This window comes from Psittacula echo (genome assembly GCF_963264785.1).
Source record: "Psittacula echo genome assembly, chromosome: 3".
NCBI classification, from domain to species: Eukaryota; Metazoa; Chordata; class Aves; order Psittaciformes; family Psittacidae; genus Psittacula; species Psittacula echo.
The window spans coordinates 102,986,090-103,001,790 of NC_137736.1; the positions used below are offsets into that span (position 1 = coordinate 102,986,090).

The 15,701-nt window shown below is 37.6% G+C and overlaps 1 protein-coding gene across 1 annotated transcript; it reads left to right on the plus strand.

The window, feature by feature from the left end:
- The first annotated feature begins 1,208 nt into the window (after window positions 1-1,208).
- SPART (spartin) lies at window positions 1,209-12,371 on the plus strand. The gene is made up of 8 exons (XM_080613747.1): window positions 1,209-2,045; window positions 3,176-3,373; window positions 4,377-4,481; window positions 6,205-6,334; window positions 7,108-7,302; window positions 7,981-8,139; window positions 8,218-8,308; window positions 11,370-12,371. The coding sequence occupies exons 1-8, from the start codon at window positions 1,218-1,220 to the stop codon at window positions 11,554-11,556; spliced, it is 1,893 nt and encodes a 630-aa protein (XP_080469873.1). The 5' UTR covers window positions 1,209-1,217; the 3' UTR covers window positions 11,557-12,371.
- The last annotated feature ends 3,330 nt before the right edge of the window (window positions 12,372-15,701 follow it).

Consider the following 15,701-nt stretch of genomic DNA (forward strand, 5'->3'; position numbering starts at 1 on the left):
CAGCATTGACTGATGTCTCATCAATGCTATGTACAGTGGCATTAATACTTCTGTATGTGTAATAGAAGTATTTTTGATTTTGAACTTTGATTTTTACTTACCCCATGTTTTTTGTGTCTTGCTATCATTGTGATTTTATCTAGATTTTCCTCCTTTATTCCATACAGTTTACAGCAGAGAATCATTGTTTTTATTGAAAATGCATGCTCTTTCATTTTTATATAGTACCCTATTTTTGTTGTCCACAACCATTATTTCCTAGTATAATAACCTGTTTTTTCTGAATGCCTCTCAACACTGTCAGCAAAAAAATTTCACTGAAATTTCACTGAAATTTTTTGCATTGTGTGTTGTACACACTGTCTTTGTCCAAGAATGATTTGTATTTACTGCATTTGGCCCGGACAGAAGATATACGTTCAGTTAAAACATACATGCATAAACCTGTTGGATTCTTTTCTGCTCTTCAGTTATTGAAATACATGTGAGGCAATTTGAGGAATACATTCATAGAACCTGCAACCTGCACATATTGGTGCTTCCAAGTTTTTGTCACCTGGAATGCAAGGAAGGGAGAACACCGGTTGTCTTTCTCACTTTATAAACACTGTAAAGGAAATAAGTAATTCCCTGGTTTTATTTTATAAAGCACAGCTTTAACTGTTCAGAGTATTTCTTCCCAGTTCTGTGTGTTGAAGTTTATCAAGATTTGTTTAAATCTGTTGAGTGTTTTCCCTTAAAATATTTATGTAAATATGTACTGAGTTTTTTAAGTTCAGCCTTTATTTGAATTGACAAAATGTTAACTGAAATTTTTTAATACCTTAAAGATTTTTCTAAAATATCATCAAAAGTAAATTCTTAAACTTTTTTTTAGTCCTGTATTTGCTACTGATCTTCATTTTTTAAGATGGAAAATTTAATTTTGGGCATATCTATATTCTTCTGATGTTTAGCTTTTAAGAAATACATGTCTGATGTAACTAGATGTGATAGTTATAAGTTTCTTGCTGTCTTGAAATCACATATTCTAAATCTGAAAGTTATTAGGCGATAACCATAACATATCAGACACTGTACCAAGCAGCTACTTAGCTTTCTGCTAATACATGCAGTATGGTCATCACTAGAAACTAATTAGAAGGCATTTTATTCTAAGGTAAGTATTGTTTGGCTTTATAAATATTTTTAATTATTTTTTATTCCAGTTTGCAGTAATGGAACAGCTGCAGGATCCCGTTATGCAAGAAGATGCAAATATTAAAGCTATTAATGAAGAGTACAGGAAAGCCTTTCTTTTTATTAATAAAGGACTGAATACAGATGAACTGGGTCAGAAGGAAGAGGCAAGAACTTATTATAAGCAAGGGCTTGACCACTTGCTCCGAGGAATTAGCATTCCATCACAGGGTCCTGCATGCGTAGGGTCCCAGTGGGAGTCTGCTAGGCAAATGCAACAGAAGATGAGGGAGACCCTGCAAAATGTTCACACTCGACTTGGCATTCTAGAACAAAACACCCCACCTGTACAAGCTAGTCCTGCTGTGATGGATACCCCTGATGGGGTGCCCAGGTTGTACCCATCCATTCCTTCCAATGAAAAGCCAGAAAGACCCCCTGCCCCTAATTCTCTACTTGTACCAAGTCAGCCACCTGCAGCAGATGGAAGTGTTGCAGCTGTGAGCCCGGAGCAAATTCCAGCTATGAGTCCATCTGCAAAACCTCTTCATCTGCTAAATGAAGCACCTCCTGCCTATACTCCTCAAGCTACCAATGGCCATTTTACTGTGTCCTATGGCACAGACTCTGGGGAGTTTTCTTCTGTAAGTGAGGACTACTACAGCAAGTGTACTCAGCCACCTCCCCTCGAAAACCTGGGAGTGGATGCAGATGAGCTGATCTTGATTCCCCAGGGGGTACAGATATTCTTCGTGACTCCTGATGGGCAGGTTAGTGCTCCTTCATATCCTGGATATCTACGCATTGTGAAGTTCTTGGATACGGATAGTGAGATGGCCCAGAATCGTCCACCTGCATTTCTTCAGGTAACAGGAAAATAATTTTGTCCTTTAATTAAATTTCAAGAGCTGTTATAAAATTTTAAAAGGCAATCATCTTAAGTTCTTGCTCTGTGTGATAGTGTCAAGGATGTTGGAAAAAAGTTTTATGCAAATTCACATTTTTATGACTTTTCCTGCAAAAATTGTCTCTTTCCAAGGTTGTCAAGTGCTGACTGTTCTGGTGAATTCTGTTTTCTAAAGGAGTTTACTTATCTTGTCTTTTCATTTCATAAACTTAACTTCCCTTTCCTCATTTAGAGAAGACATGTTGATTCACCTATTGTAACATGTCAGTGTAAAACAGGGTTGTGCACTCCCCACTTTTAGGAATTTGAGAGCCATATTAATCCAGACTCTGAACTGCAAATAAAGAAGGTGCATTATTTGCATTTTTACAGTCCATGCTTGCTACATGTAGGCATGTTCTGTAACATACATTGTGTTTCTGGTCTGGTTTCTGACTTTGGATAGAATCATAGAATCATAGAATAGTTAGGGTTGGAAAGGACCTTAAGATCGTCTAGTTCCAACCCCCCTGCCATGGGCAGGGACACCTCACACTAAACCATGCCACCCAAGGCCTCATCCAACCTGGCCTTGAAAGGATCTCCTTGTTGCTGCTAAGACTGGCTGCTGAAGGTCTCATCAGTGAAGAGGAAACTTAGAGGAACAAACAAAAACTTCTTCCTGGTTTGGGGTCTGCTGATTCACCTCCACCTATGTTAGCAGTCTTCAACAATTGCTCAGCAGAAGCCATGTTTTCTTTATCCTATCATATAAACCTGTCCTGATTCTGGAGGAGATTACAGGCCTTGTGAATCCTGACTTGTTTGGCAGTGCTTCTGTACCTGGGCCTTATGACTAGACCTCATTTAAGAGGCTACTAGCCCAAATTATAGTCCTGTGAAAATTAGTATTTTCTCTACATTAGACTGTCAGAGCCAATCAAGAATATTTCCATGGTGCTGGGGTTTTTTTTCTTGATTGCATGCAGCTATTTTATGTTTCTTACTAAACTTAACAGAAGATTGAGTTCATGGTGCTTATCAGTATGTCCTACCTGGCTTTCTTTTTTAAAGCATCCTTTAATTCCTTTATGTACTTCTTGTTTCTAGGTCTGTGACTGGTTATATCCTCTAATGCGTAACCAGTCTCCTGTTCTGTGCTGCAATACTGGAGTCTACATGTTCCCTGACACGATGTCCCAGATACCGGGGTCCTACGTGGGACTAGTGCTGTCTTCAGAACTTCCAGCAGCTGACAGAGAGCTGTTTGAGGATCTCTTAAAACAGATGTCTGACCTTCGAATCCAGGTACATTTCTGGGCTGCCTATTTTAAGCTAATAAAGAGAGGTGTAAACAATCAATATATTCTCCCACTTACAGTTAGTTGTGTAAAACTGCAAAGTTCTGTGTGTTGCTTGGTAAGCTCACCAGAGAGAAATAAAGTAGCCAAGATTAAGCAACCTAGTAGTGAAACTGTAGGCCTTGTGAGATGGGAGGAAAGAACATTTTTAATACTAAATTGTAAGCCCAGAGAGGAAATGGAGACCATTTTTTATATTTTCTCTATTTTTTCCAGAAGGTAACATAGAACCCAAATGGAATTTTGTTTTCAGTAGAAAACATGGTATTTCCTCTGTGTGTGCACACAGTCTGTGTAGTTTTGATGATACTGTTCTTGGAATATTGTGCCCAAATGTTTACAGTTCAAAAATGTTAAGCTGCTTCAGAGACAATCTGTGAAAATAGTGTGTACCTCAAAAACCTGCCTTCAAATGGTGTCTCAGAACAGATAAATCTAGTGCCTTATTGCAGTAAGATACTGACTGATAGAAAAAATAGAAAAAAACCCCATGGTCTTAACAAATATGGAGTAAGAGAAAGTGACTAGAAACAAGTGAAATATCTTACTGTAAGAGCACTGGTGCACCATTTCAGGAAGAATGGTAATCAATGACTACTTAAAAGCTCATAAGAAGATTGTATCTTCTCATGAAAGATAGAATCTTGTTGAATCACCAAGATTTGAATGCAGTGATGATGCAGGACCAGTTTGCAGCATGCCATGCGGGCAGAGTTCTGCTATGGGATAAATCCTGTTGAGTTCAGCAGGGGATTTCACTAGCAAAAGAGGCCCCTAGTTTTTACTTAAAATGGAAAAGTACTACAGAATAGTGTGATGCTTCAGTGCAGGAATTAATGGGTAAAATCTGTTGGTTTTCCTGCTCAGAAGTAGTTCGAATTTGGTATCTCATTAGTTCCTTATCCTAAAATTCCATGTTTTTATTAATGTTCCCTGATACAATGTCACAGGTGCCAGGATCCCATGAGAGAGTAGGGTTATCTTCAGAGCTCCTAGCAACTGAGAGAGTGCATTTTGAAGATAAATTTAAACAGATGTCTGGCCACAAAGTCCAGGTAAATTCTAGGACAGTGATTCCAAATTTTATTAGTAAAATTGTCACTGAACAAAAAACATGGGTTTTTTTACATGTTGGAGCTATTGAGCTTTCAGACTTGATTGACAGCTGCAGTGCATGCTGTGGGGTTTTTTTGGCTGGTTTGTTGTTTTTTGGTGTTTTGGTTTGTTTTTTTTTTTTTGTTGGTTTGTTTTTCTGTTAAGAGCTGATTCAGTTACTGCAGGCTACCACATTTTGCAGATCAGCAGATTTCTGGAGTCTTAAAACCTGTGATATAGCACAAACATTTCAATGCCTGGTCTGGTGGCCATTCTACATAGTACTCATGAGGGTCTAGTTAACAACTGTATTTAATGTAATTATAGTCCTGAGTCACCTGTCTTACCAGAGAATCCATTTCTGCTCCTTAGGATAGTTCTTAGAAGTCTTGTTAACTGTTTTTCTCCACCAAGCTGTGGTGTAGCTAAATTATACCTGGAACATATTTTGGGGGCTTTTTTTTTGTTGTTTTTTTCTTCTCCTGCCCAGCTCCCAAAGCATTTTGGTCCCAGGCTAAAGACATTTCTTGAACATGAAATTTCACACTGCTGTCAAGCAGTAACTGATGATATAGTACATGTCAGCAATAGATTGTTAACCTTCTGGGTAGCAACCTTCTAAGTCTTAATCTACTCTTTTCTGTTAATGTTGGTTTTATTTTCTTTTGCTGCAACAGTCATCTTTGTGTGATACCCTGCTTTTAGTTCCAGTAAATATTTCTGGGAAATCTAAGAATTCCATGTGATATCAAATACTATTCTATATTGTGTACTCTATTCTGCTTATAGTTTCCATCTAAGAATATAGACTCCTCTAGACTAAACAAAAAGATTTTTTCTTTCTATCCATCATTAACCAGCAGTGTTTCAATTGTTGAAGTTTTTACTTTTACATTAGAATAATCCTAAAATAGAATCTTAACAAAAACCTAAATTGATAATTTTTTTTTTTTTTGCTTTCTGTAATTAAAGTTTAATTATACATTCTTTGTGAACTTTCTAAAGTGATGTTACACTTTTTAGAAACACTAACCAGACTATGGCGGTGGTTTGTATGTTTGAATGATTAACACCTACCCCAGAAACTCCAGTTTTTGACTGGACTATGAAACTATGAAAAAAAACTATGAAACTACACAGAATGCATCCATCCAACTTTAAATTTGGAGCAGTATCATGCACAGCTTAATGTGTTCCTTGGCTGTGCCAGTCTGCAAAAACATCAACAGCACATATGATGAATAATCTCCTTAGTTTTACATTTGTGAGGAAAGGATGAGGAGCAAAACAACCAGAACAGCTGCATTCTTTTAGTGCAGCTGGATTCTCTGACCAAAGACTTAAGTTTCCATATTGAATAACAACAGAGTTGACATCCCTCTGAGAAGATAAAAATGATAAATGGACAAGTCTCATCTTTTGGCAGTGTTGGCAAGCGCATCTTTTTGTTACTGGATGAAGAAAGCATACAGAAAATGCTGCGCTTTCTGATAAGCTTTTTTGAATGCACAGCTTATCTGTGCTAAAGTAATTGAATCACAAACTTCCCTTGAGTTTCTGGGCACTGACCCGAGGAATGTACAACATTAACATGATTTGATAATGGATTTGTATGATCTAAAACAGAAATCCTGATGATAATGGTGCAAAGTAGATTCTCAGGTGTTTACTTTCCCTTTTTAGCCTTCAGATACCTCTGGGGATGCAGTTAACTTGTCTCAGACTGTACGGATCGAACCACAACCTGAAGGAGCAGAAAATCAGAAAGAGTTGCCAGAATGGAGTGAGAAAGTTGCCCATGGAATCTTGTCAGGTACTGTTGTAATAAGGGGATTGTGTTGAATATGAACTGCTGTGAGTAACATTTTAACAGTATTTTCACCTAAATCCATGTGAGCTGGTAAAAGCTGAGTGATCAGAAGTAGTTATTCATCAGTTCCATTTTTGATCATCTAAAGTATACTTTGAGCTTTATGAAACCAGTGCAGAATTTAAATCCATTGCCAACAGTCTTGCTTATTGCAAATGAGGTAGGCTTCCATTTGACTGAATGTTAGGATTTAAATGTTACTCAAATCACTGAGACAGAACAATTTTACTCTTGTACAAGCAGTTATATTAAACCAGGCATGTATCTGCAGATAAACTTTTTTTTTTTTCTTTTCTTTGAGAAACTCTGGAAATACTAATGACCATTCACTGATTGTAATAAAGATGAATTTTCTAGGAGGACTAGAGAATTGGGTTGTGTGTTTTCAGAAGGTAACAGCAGAAAGATAAGCAGTTCTATCACTTCTGACCCAGCTGCGGCTTGCATATCTATCAAAAACTGAGTATTTGTATTAAGCTGAGGTTTGGATGAGGGGTGGCTGTATTAAACTTAAATAAAGTGAACTTAAAAAAAGTGGGCCATGTAGTAGAAAATAGCTGCAGGAATTCATCCTGGCCTGTTCAGGGAAGAGTGTAATTGCAAGCTGTGTTTCAGGAATGTTTCCAGCCAGTGTTGCAGAGGCAGAGGAAGGAAAGCTGTAGGAATTATAGTCTGTGAAGTTGTATATTGTAAGAAAATAAATTTTTGCCTTGAAGGTGCATCTTGGGTAAGCTGGGGCCTAATAAAAGGTGCAGAGTATACTGGTAAAGCTATACATAAAGGAGCTTCTAAACTGCGAGAACACATCCAACCAGAAGAAAAACCTCTGGAAGTCAACCCAACTGTAGCAAAGGGACTTCATGTAGCAAAACAGGCTACTGGAGGAGCTGTGAAAGTCAGCCAATTCTTAGGTAAAAATTTGCATCTCATAGTATATTATATTTTTGTCTTAATAAATACTCTGTAAAATGAGATCTGGTTTCTCTAGCCAATAAACTAGAGGAGGGACTGACCCAATGAAATCCAGAGATCAGTAGTTTTTGCCTTGTTATCTCCTGCAAGTGACATGTTTTAGGACTAATATTTATTATATGGCCTTGAGGCATACTTTTCTTTCCTGAAAGAATATATTGTACAGTCTTAAAGTTTAAAAGAAAATTGTGCTGGATGTTATAAAACTATTTTGAAGAGCTAGAGTGATTGTAAGAAAGACTTCTCCAGAAGTCAGGGCAGAGAAGAAACAGCATGTTCCCTATCTGCGAGTTCAGGATAACAAAACAATGGAAATGTTTTCTAGAAATCTGAGTGTGAGACTAGTGTGTCCTCTGAAGTGATGTTTAGCCATACTTGTTTCTTAGGAATTGGAGCTGAATCTGAAATCTGAAAATAAGAGAATCTGAAAAATGAGGTTGCTTCTATATCACTTGGGTACTTAAGCATGGATTGAAGCATGTCATTGAAATAAGCATATTAAATAGAAGCAACACTCAAGACTTCAGCGTGCTTACTTCTAATTAGATGTAAGGACCTTTAAAGGAAGATGTTCTATGTTTGCACTAAATAATCTACATACTATTATTTTATGGTAGTTGAGGGAGTCTGTTCTATAGCAAGCTGTGTTGGGAAGGAGCTGGCTCCACACGTGAAGAAGCATGGCAGCAAATTAGTTCCAGAGTCCCTCAGGAAAGATAAAGATGGCAAATCCACATTGGATGGTGCTCTGGTGGTAGCAGCAAGTGGAGTTCAAGGTAATAGAAATCCCATATGCTTTTTTAATGGCATACTTTTCAGTGCTGTGAACTCAAATAAACTGATCATTTTTACAGGGTTTTCAACAGTGTGGCAAGGTTTAGAAAGTGCAGCGAAGTGCATTGCTAAAAGTGTTTCAACTGAGACTGTAAAAACTGTCAAATACAAGTAAGTTATGTTTTTATTGTTTTTATGCTCTACAGTGTATTGTCATTGTGTTTGATTACTAGCAAAAGAAAAAAAAAAACTTATCAAATTGCAGGGAAGGTGACTGAAGTACCAGCTTTGCTCTAATTATGCAGCACATGATAAGCTGCTAAGTGCACAGTAATGAGCATCTCCTGTAAGTAAAAATATGAAATGAGTAAATGATTGTGGTTTTTTAAGCTCTCTTCTAGAAGCATTACAACTTCAGGCTATGCTATAAATAATGTTCAATTATGTGTCTTTGTGCTACAGTATAATGTCATTATGAAAAAAGTTACTGGTTCAAACCTCTCAGCTCTGATTCTGAATTTATGTAAACTTAGCTAAATTTAAGAGAAATGGAAGAACTTCATCTATTGGCAGGTCTGGCTAAAGCAAGTAGGTACAAAAAAAATGTGTAAGGAAATCTAAGGCATTAATAGCAATAATGGGATAGTCTCGACTTGCAAATTACAGATGTTCTTAGATAATGGGGAGAGAGGGTAGTAACATTTTAGATTAAGATGATGTTGGTAAGATGATAGACCAAAAATGAGTGCATATACTGAAAAATGCTGTTAAGAATACAGGAATATATTGAAATGACTGCAAAATGTGTGAAATGCACTCCTCAAAAAAAGTGCAATAGATATAGTAGAAAGTGAAGAGCAAACGAACATGTAGGTTAAGTGGCATCGGTGGTAAGTGTAGCAAGAGCTGTTCAAAAGGATTGCTGGAACTGCATAGGGTACTAGCAGAAGGTAACAATGTAAACATGAGCATACAGCATTAAGTGGATTGGCATTCAGGGTTGTGTTGTGATGTGATAAAATAGAAGGCTAAATAATGAAGTTCTAGTCAATGGTGCCTTATTACTAACATTTGTTTTCAGTAGGAATGCTGGGAGGTATTGTACTGGTACTTGTTTCACATAAATTCACATTAATGTTTTTGTTTTAGATATAAAGATAGGAAATACGAAGATCAACAGCCAACAGCCACTAAGAGTGAAAACCAATAAGTAATTCAGATGTGATCTTTAAAATATATATATGTATAAATACTCTGTCTTTTGGAAGCTGGTTTTTGTTTCAGTGACAAAGATCTCTGCCACTCAAAATACTCCAGTGAATGAGTTAAATTCCACAAAGCTAACGAAGCATCATCACAATGTCTCTAAATCAACAACAAAATCAGCTAAAACTTAACTGCACGACCTTTGCGGATGGAATTATAAAGAGAACCTCATCATATGTGTATGTTGATCAGAACTGGGGGAAAATGTAGCTTTGGAAGTAATATTTCTGCCAAAGAACCATGCTACTACCTTGGTGGGAATTTTACAACAATTTGAACAACTGCAGTATCTACATCTACCCAACTTTTTTCTTAAAACAAACAAACAAGCAAACAAAAAGTTACAAATTACACAATTGACACAGGCAAACTGAAAAATCAGTTAACATTATGAAATTGTTAGTCTGAGTGTATTGGATAAGCTGCAGTCCTACTTTAAATTATTTTACTGATGTTATCTAAAACTGACTTGTGATGTTCCTTAGGCAAATATAATTAATCAGATTGACAAATTATGGAATTTTTGCTGTGGGATTAAATCTGTGATCTGCAAATCCAATGTTGGTGATTCAAGGCTCTATCAGAGAATTAAAAGCAGAACAAAAAAAGCAGTAATACTTTTTATTCGGTTTCATTGTTGGTTCCAGCCATTATGCCATGACTTGTACTGATAATGCGATAAATTGTTCAATTCTTTGATATTCTGTGCTTCTTTCTGGCCTTATTTTGAGGTTCTCAAAAAATCTCTGGTCATAAAAGTAATTCTGCAAATAGCTGGGATTCTAATGCTGCCAAAAATACTGCCCTTTAGCCTGGTTTGTCTGAATACAGTGCTCTCTGGGGAAATGTCTGGCTGCCCAGAATAGTTGGAGTTACTGCTGTCACTATACTTTTGTCCTCTTTCAGTATACTATCTCTACGGGTGTAGATGTGTATCTTTCTTCACAGCTGAGTAATTAATATGAGACTGCTGAATTGCCCCTTAAAGCATAAAGAAGCTGGACCCACAGCCCAGTGTAGAGACCAGAGGTTTTCTCTCTTAGTAGGTTTCATCGTATCCTCAAGGCTGCTTTGAGCTTTCTGGGGTTTTGTGTGACTTCTGCCCGTATCTTCCCCTTCCCCTTTGCCACTGTATTGATTCGAGGTTACTTCAGATAACTTTTCACTGCACAGTGGAATTTTTTTGCAGGGACCTTGCTACCTCCAACATACGAGCATAGCTGTGTCAGCACTTCACTGTACCAAGAAGACCTGTTAGACTGTGTGGGTTAACTTACTTGAGCATGGTTGTGCACTACCTCAGTGAGTCTGCTTTTGGGACTTTGAACTAGCATGTCAATGTGTTGCTGTTACACCAGACATAGCAACAGGTGAAGGTGACATAGGACAAGTACTAATCAATCACTATGACAGCAGTGGTGGTACCAACTGAGGAAAAAATATGCCTGAGGTGATTGCAGTCCCTTTTTTCTGTGACAAGTGAGAAGGCACGACAGTATTTGCCCTCCCTCCTCCTCAATGTTGCCACCCATGGTACAGACTGAGAAGGTTTAGCAGCTGTGGGTCTAGTTGTGAGGACTTACAGGGGATAGGATGTACAGGGATATTAGGAATTTTACCTAAGAACTTAGGTGAAAAAGTACTTGGGGCGGGGGGTTATTGCATACAACTTCCCCCCTTATAGTTCTATAGATAAGCATTCTGCTTTTCAAAACTAGAGAGGAAGGAAGGAGAAAGACTGGAAGGTTTTATGAGGAAAAAGTGAGGAAGCATATTGGTAATCCATCTGATAGAGGAGCAGCCCTTACTCAAATGGCTTGATTATTTCTAATTTTCTTCTTTATACATTCAGGCTGTGTGGTTATTATTTGTTCTTGGCAATGCTTAAATTTCTGTTTTCAAACAAATTCCAGTGAAGATTAAAATAGTAAGTATACCAATCTACAAAACTGCTGTCTTTCTTTAGGTATGGAGATGATGCTGGCCATGCTACAGACAATGCTATGAATTCTGCAATCAATGTTGGTGTGACAGCATTTAACATTGACAATATTGGTATCAAAGCTGTTGTAAAGAGAACTGCAAAGGAAACTGGACATGCTGTGTTGGATGAATATAAAGTACTGGATAATAAGAACAAGGATAAAAAATGAAAGCATTGAAATATTTCTCATAGCCTTACATTAGAGGTGAAACTTCCTATTTAGAAATCACTACATTGCTAATCTGCAGTTTAACACAAATCACACTGTACTTTTCAAGCAACTGTTACTTAATTTGACATGAAAATTTAATAGTAGGGAGGGTATTTACGTAAGGAAAAATGAAAATTGTCTTAATTCCTTGTTGGGTATTGAACAAGGGTTTTAAACAACTGAATTAGGGCTTTAGACAATGGGACAGATAATGAATTTGCAGTTAATAAACTTGCCTCTTTAAGCACTTTTTCAAAATATAAAATGAACTAGATTAATATAGAAATACTGTTGTGAATATTTTTGGAATCCTTTATATTTGTAAGGAAGATGGTGATACAGAAACAAGTAGGATTAATAATTGTGGAACAAGTAGGATTTCTAGTTTTGATCTGTTCTGAAGAATTAGTTTTACTAAACCAGCCTTGTCTTATTTAACATGCCCTGCTAAAATAAGCTTTGTGTTTCATTGTTTTGTGGAGAATTTCCTTTTGTGACTACTAAACAGCCAATCTTATCCAAAGTTCATGTTAGAAGTAGTGAAAGATGAGCCTCGGGTAACTAGGTAGTTACTCCCTTTAAAACTTTTTTTTTCTTTTTTCATCCAGCATGTAAGCAAACCAAAGATACAAAGCATCTCTTCTAAAAGAGGGTATTTACAACTGTAGAAAAATGTGTTCTTTAGTTGGCTCCATAAGGAATATACAAAGATTTTTTTGAGATTTTTATGTAAAGGATGAGTGTGGTTTTGTGTAAATTATTCTTCTGTGAAAACAGAAAATTCTGTTATTATTCTATAGAGGACACTAGGAACTTCTATGCATTCTGTATTTTTCAGCCAATCCAGAAAGATACAGAGCATATACCATGGCCTCCTAATGGCAGATATAGAATCACAGAACCATAGACTGGTTTGGGTTAGAAAGGATCTTAAGATGATCTAGTTCCAACCCCCCAGCCATGGGCAGGGACACTTCCCACTAGACCAGGTTGCTCAAGGCCCTGTCCAACCTGGCCTTGAACACTGCCAGGGATGGAGCATTCACAGACATGTATTTGCTTCAAGAAGTAGTTCTAACAGCATCTTTATTCCATTAAATTCATATTTGCACAAGGTTTGTCTTTAAAGGGTATGAAGACAAGCCCTCTTAATGGAGAGGTGTGTGGACTAGAATAGACATGACTGTGTAGGTTATCCTGTTCCTAGTGCAGTGTGAAATAACTCCATATGTAGAACCCTTGAAATGCTTTCACACTGCTTATTTAGCAGTTTACTGTTGAGTTTTAAAGCTGCTACATATTCTAATATTGGCTGGACCTGTAGCAAGCAGAACTCTATCACTTTAAAACTTATCTCCATTTCATGTAAATGGAGAAAATAATTATAATTTGTTGTTAGCAAATGATATTTGCATCACATTGGAAAATATAAATAACAACTAATGCTATTAGAATGGTAATAGATGCACATTTTGTGGTGGCTACTCTAGGTGTGTACTTAGGGTGAGAAATGTGAAACAAAGGATCTAACCACTTGAAGTGTAATGATTTATGGAAATAAAGATGAAATCAAAGTTGGTTAATCTGTGCTTGGCTTTTTTATCATGTGAAGCTACTGTACAGATCAGTGAGTGGAAAGACTAGGACTTCCGAAATAGTAAAAGAACAGTATTAGGGTATGTGTACAATAGAAAGAGGCTCATCAGTTAGAACTTAAAATACTTCAAATTAAAAATGCCCATCAAAAGCATACTGCAAGAATTTCTGTTACTACAGACTGTCACTTGCCAGCAAGTGTAACCAGTTTAAGACTACTAAAGGTTCCATGCCAGCAGAAGCAATTTTGTTGTTATGGGCTGCATTTACAACAGAAATGTATGTATTTGCATCTTTCTCACATTTTGGTTTTGCATATAACTCATACCTTTAGTTTCATCTGTAAACCATCAGAACCACAAGTTGTATTAAAGCAACAGTTAAGACTGAAGTGTTAAAGTCTTCAAGAGACCAAGTTGTAGCAAACTGAGGAAAAAGTTTTAAGTGCCATCCCTATCAGGCAAGCATTATTGTCCTGTTCAACCTGCTATTCTCTTCACATGTACTCAGTCTTTCATATTTGTTTCAAAGTATATTAAAGTTGTTTTTTTTTTTTTTTCTCCCACTAATGCCTACCCAATTTTACAGTTTTTAATGTGATACATCCATTATATTTACTTTTACATTGTTCCAAAGTTTAATTAATTTTCCCTGCTCAAAGTAGTATGCCTCAGAACTTACCCTGCTTCAGCTGTCACTACTTGGGCCCTGGACAGCAAATCCATAGTCTTCTCCCCACTTCCTCTACCATAAACAACACCCTTCACACACTTCCTACCTTACCTCGGCTCTTCTTTTTATACAGTATAGGCGCTAAGCTCCTTAAGCCTTACATGTTAGGTTGTTTTCTTGTTGCCAGCTTGGTTTTGTTCCTCCTTAGAACACCGAACATAGTTTGATGTATGGCAGTCCTAGAAGTAGTCTTACTAGCCTGTTTACTGAGTGAACCACTACCTGATTTCCTAATGCATTCCTATTTCTAAATTAATTTATTTGAAGTCTTTTGTGCTAGAATACTGCCCTCTGATCTCATCTTGAGAATATTACTTCTAATGACCTCTAAGTCATTCTAAGCTATTGCTGTCTCTGGCACATTCATCGTTCCATAGGTATAAACCACTGTTTTTACCTTGAGTTTAAACCCCTGCATTTGAATGGATTCCTCTAGATTCCAAGGTTGGTGGGTTGGTTGGTTTGTTGAATGCTGATTTAAAACCATCTTGGAATAGCCTATTTCTTAGTATTTCCTGACAAACTAAATCTGTAATCCTTTAAAAAGAATTCGTAAAACCTACCTTCCAGTAAACATGCTGACCAGCTCATCACAGAATAATGTAGGTTGTAAGGGAGCTACACAGGTCTGTAATCCACCATCCTTCTCAAAACAGGTCGAGCCAGAGCACAGTACAGAACTGTGCCAGTTCTGCTCATGTTTTGATTATCTCCAAGGAAGGGCACTTCACAGCCTCTCTGGGCAACCTTTGCCAATTTTGACTCTGGTAAAGGTAAATATTTCTCCCTTACACTGGGCCAAAAATTCTTGTATATGCTCAGGTGTGGTGCTGCTTATCCTTCCGTAGTGCACATTGGATAAAAGTCAGGCTTCTTCATCTCCTCTAAGCCCTCCTCTTACGTAGTTGTTGGCAGCACTAAGATCTCCTTATGCTTTCTCCAGGTTGAACACAGGACATGGGTGGCAGCCCTTAAGATTTGCATGGGAGCTCAAAGCTAAGCACTGCAGCTTGTGGTCCCACAAGTGCTGAAGGGAGTGGAAGAACCACCTCCTTCAACCTCTTGTCTGTGCTCTTGCTAACGCAGCCCAGGAGGCCATTGGTCTTGTCTACTGCAAGATGTGGTGTTGGCTCCTTGTTCACCAGGGATCCGTGTCTCTCCCTATGAAGTTGCATTCTAGTTACTGCCCCCAGCCTGTACTGATTCAAGGGCTTTTCCCATCCTAAATGTTGGACTGCATTTGCTTTTTGTTGAATTTCATTAGGTTCCTTTCAGCATCCTGTTTCTCCAGGCTCTGAATGCCCTCCTGCATGGTGACTGCTCCTCTCAGTGCATCCTCATTGGCAAACTTGCTGAGAATGTGCTTAGTCTTCCAGGTTGTTAATACAGAGTTAAGGATATTGTCTCAGGTATTGATCCCAGAGTCAAGCAGTCATACTGCTGATCACTGCACTTTAAGCCTGATGGCCCAGACAGTTTTCCAGCCACCTCATTTCCCAGTTACCCAATCTACAACTTGCCGATGTGGCTATAAAGGTACTATGGGAGACTCCTTGGGTACAGTCAAAATCTACAATATCCACCAGTTGCCCCTTGTCCACAGAGCCAGCCATCATACCCTTGTTATTACTGATACTACAAGAATACTAGTTCTTTGTAAAAGTTAATATACGTCATAACCCAAATGTGTCTTCAGCAACTGGTGCACTTTGCTTTTAAGCAACTCTAGCTGTTTACTGCCTTCATGTAATCTGAAGATATGTATTTAAGTATAA

Coding starts and splice junctions, on each gene's coding strand:
- SPART (XM_080613747.1), top strand. CDS start 1,218: ATGGAACAGCTGCAGGATCCCGTTATGCAAGAAGATGCAAATATTAAA. Junction 2,046..3,175: donor GTCCACCTGCATTTCTTCAG/GTAACAGGAAAA, acceptor TCTTGTTTCTAG/GTCTGTGACTGGTTATATCC. Junction 7,303..7,980: donor GAAAGTCAGCCAATTCTTAG/GTAAAAATTTGC, acceptor ATTTTATGGTAG/TTGAGGGAGTCTGTTCTATA.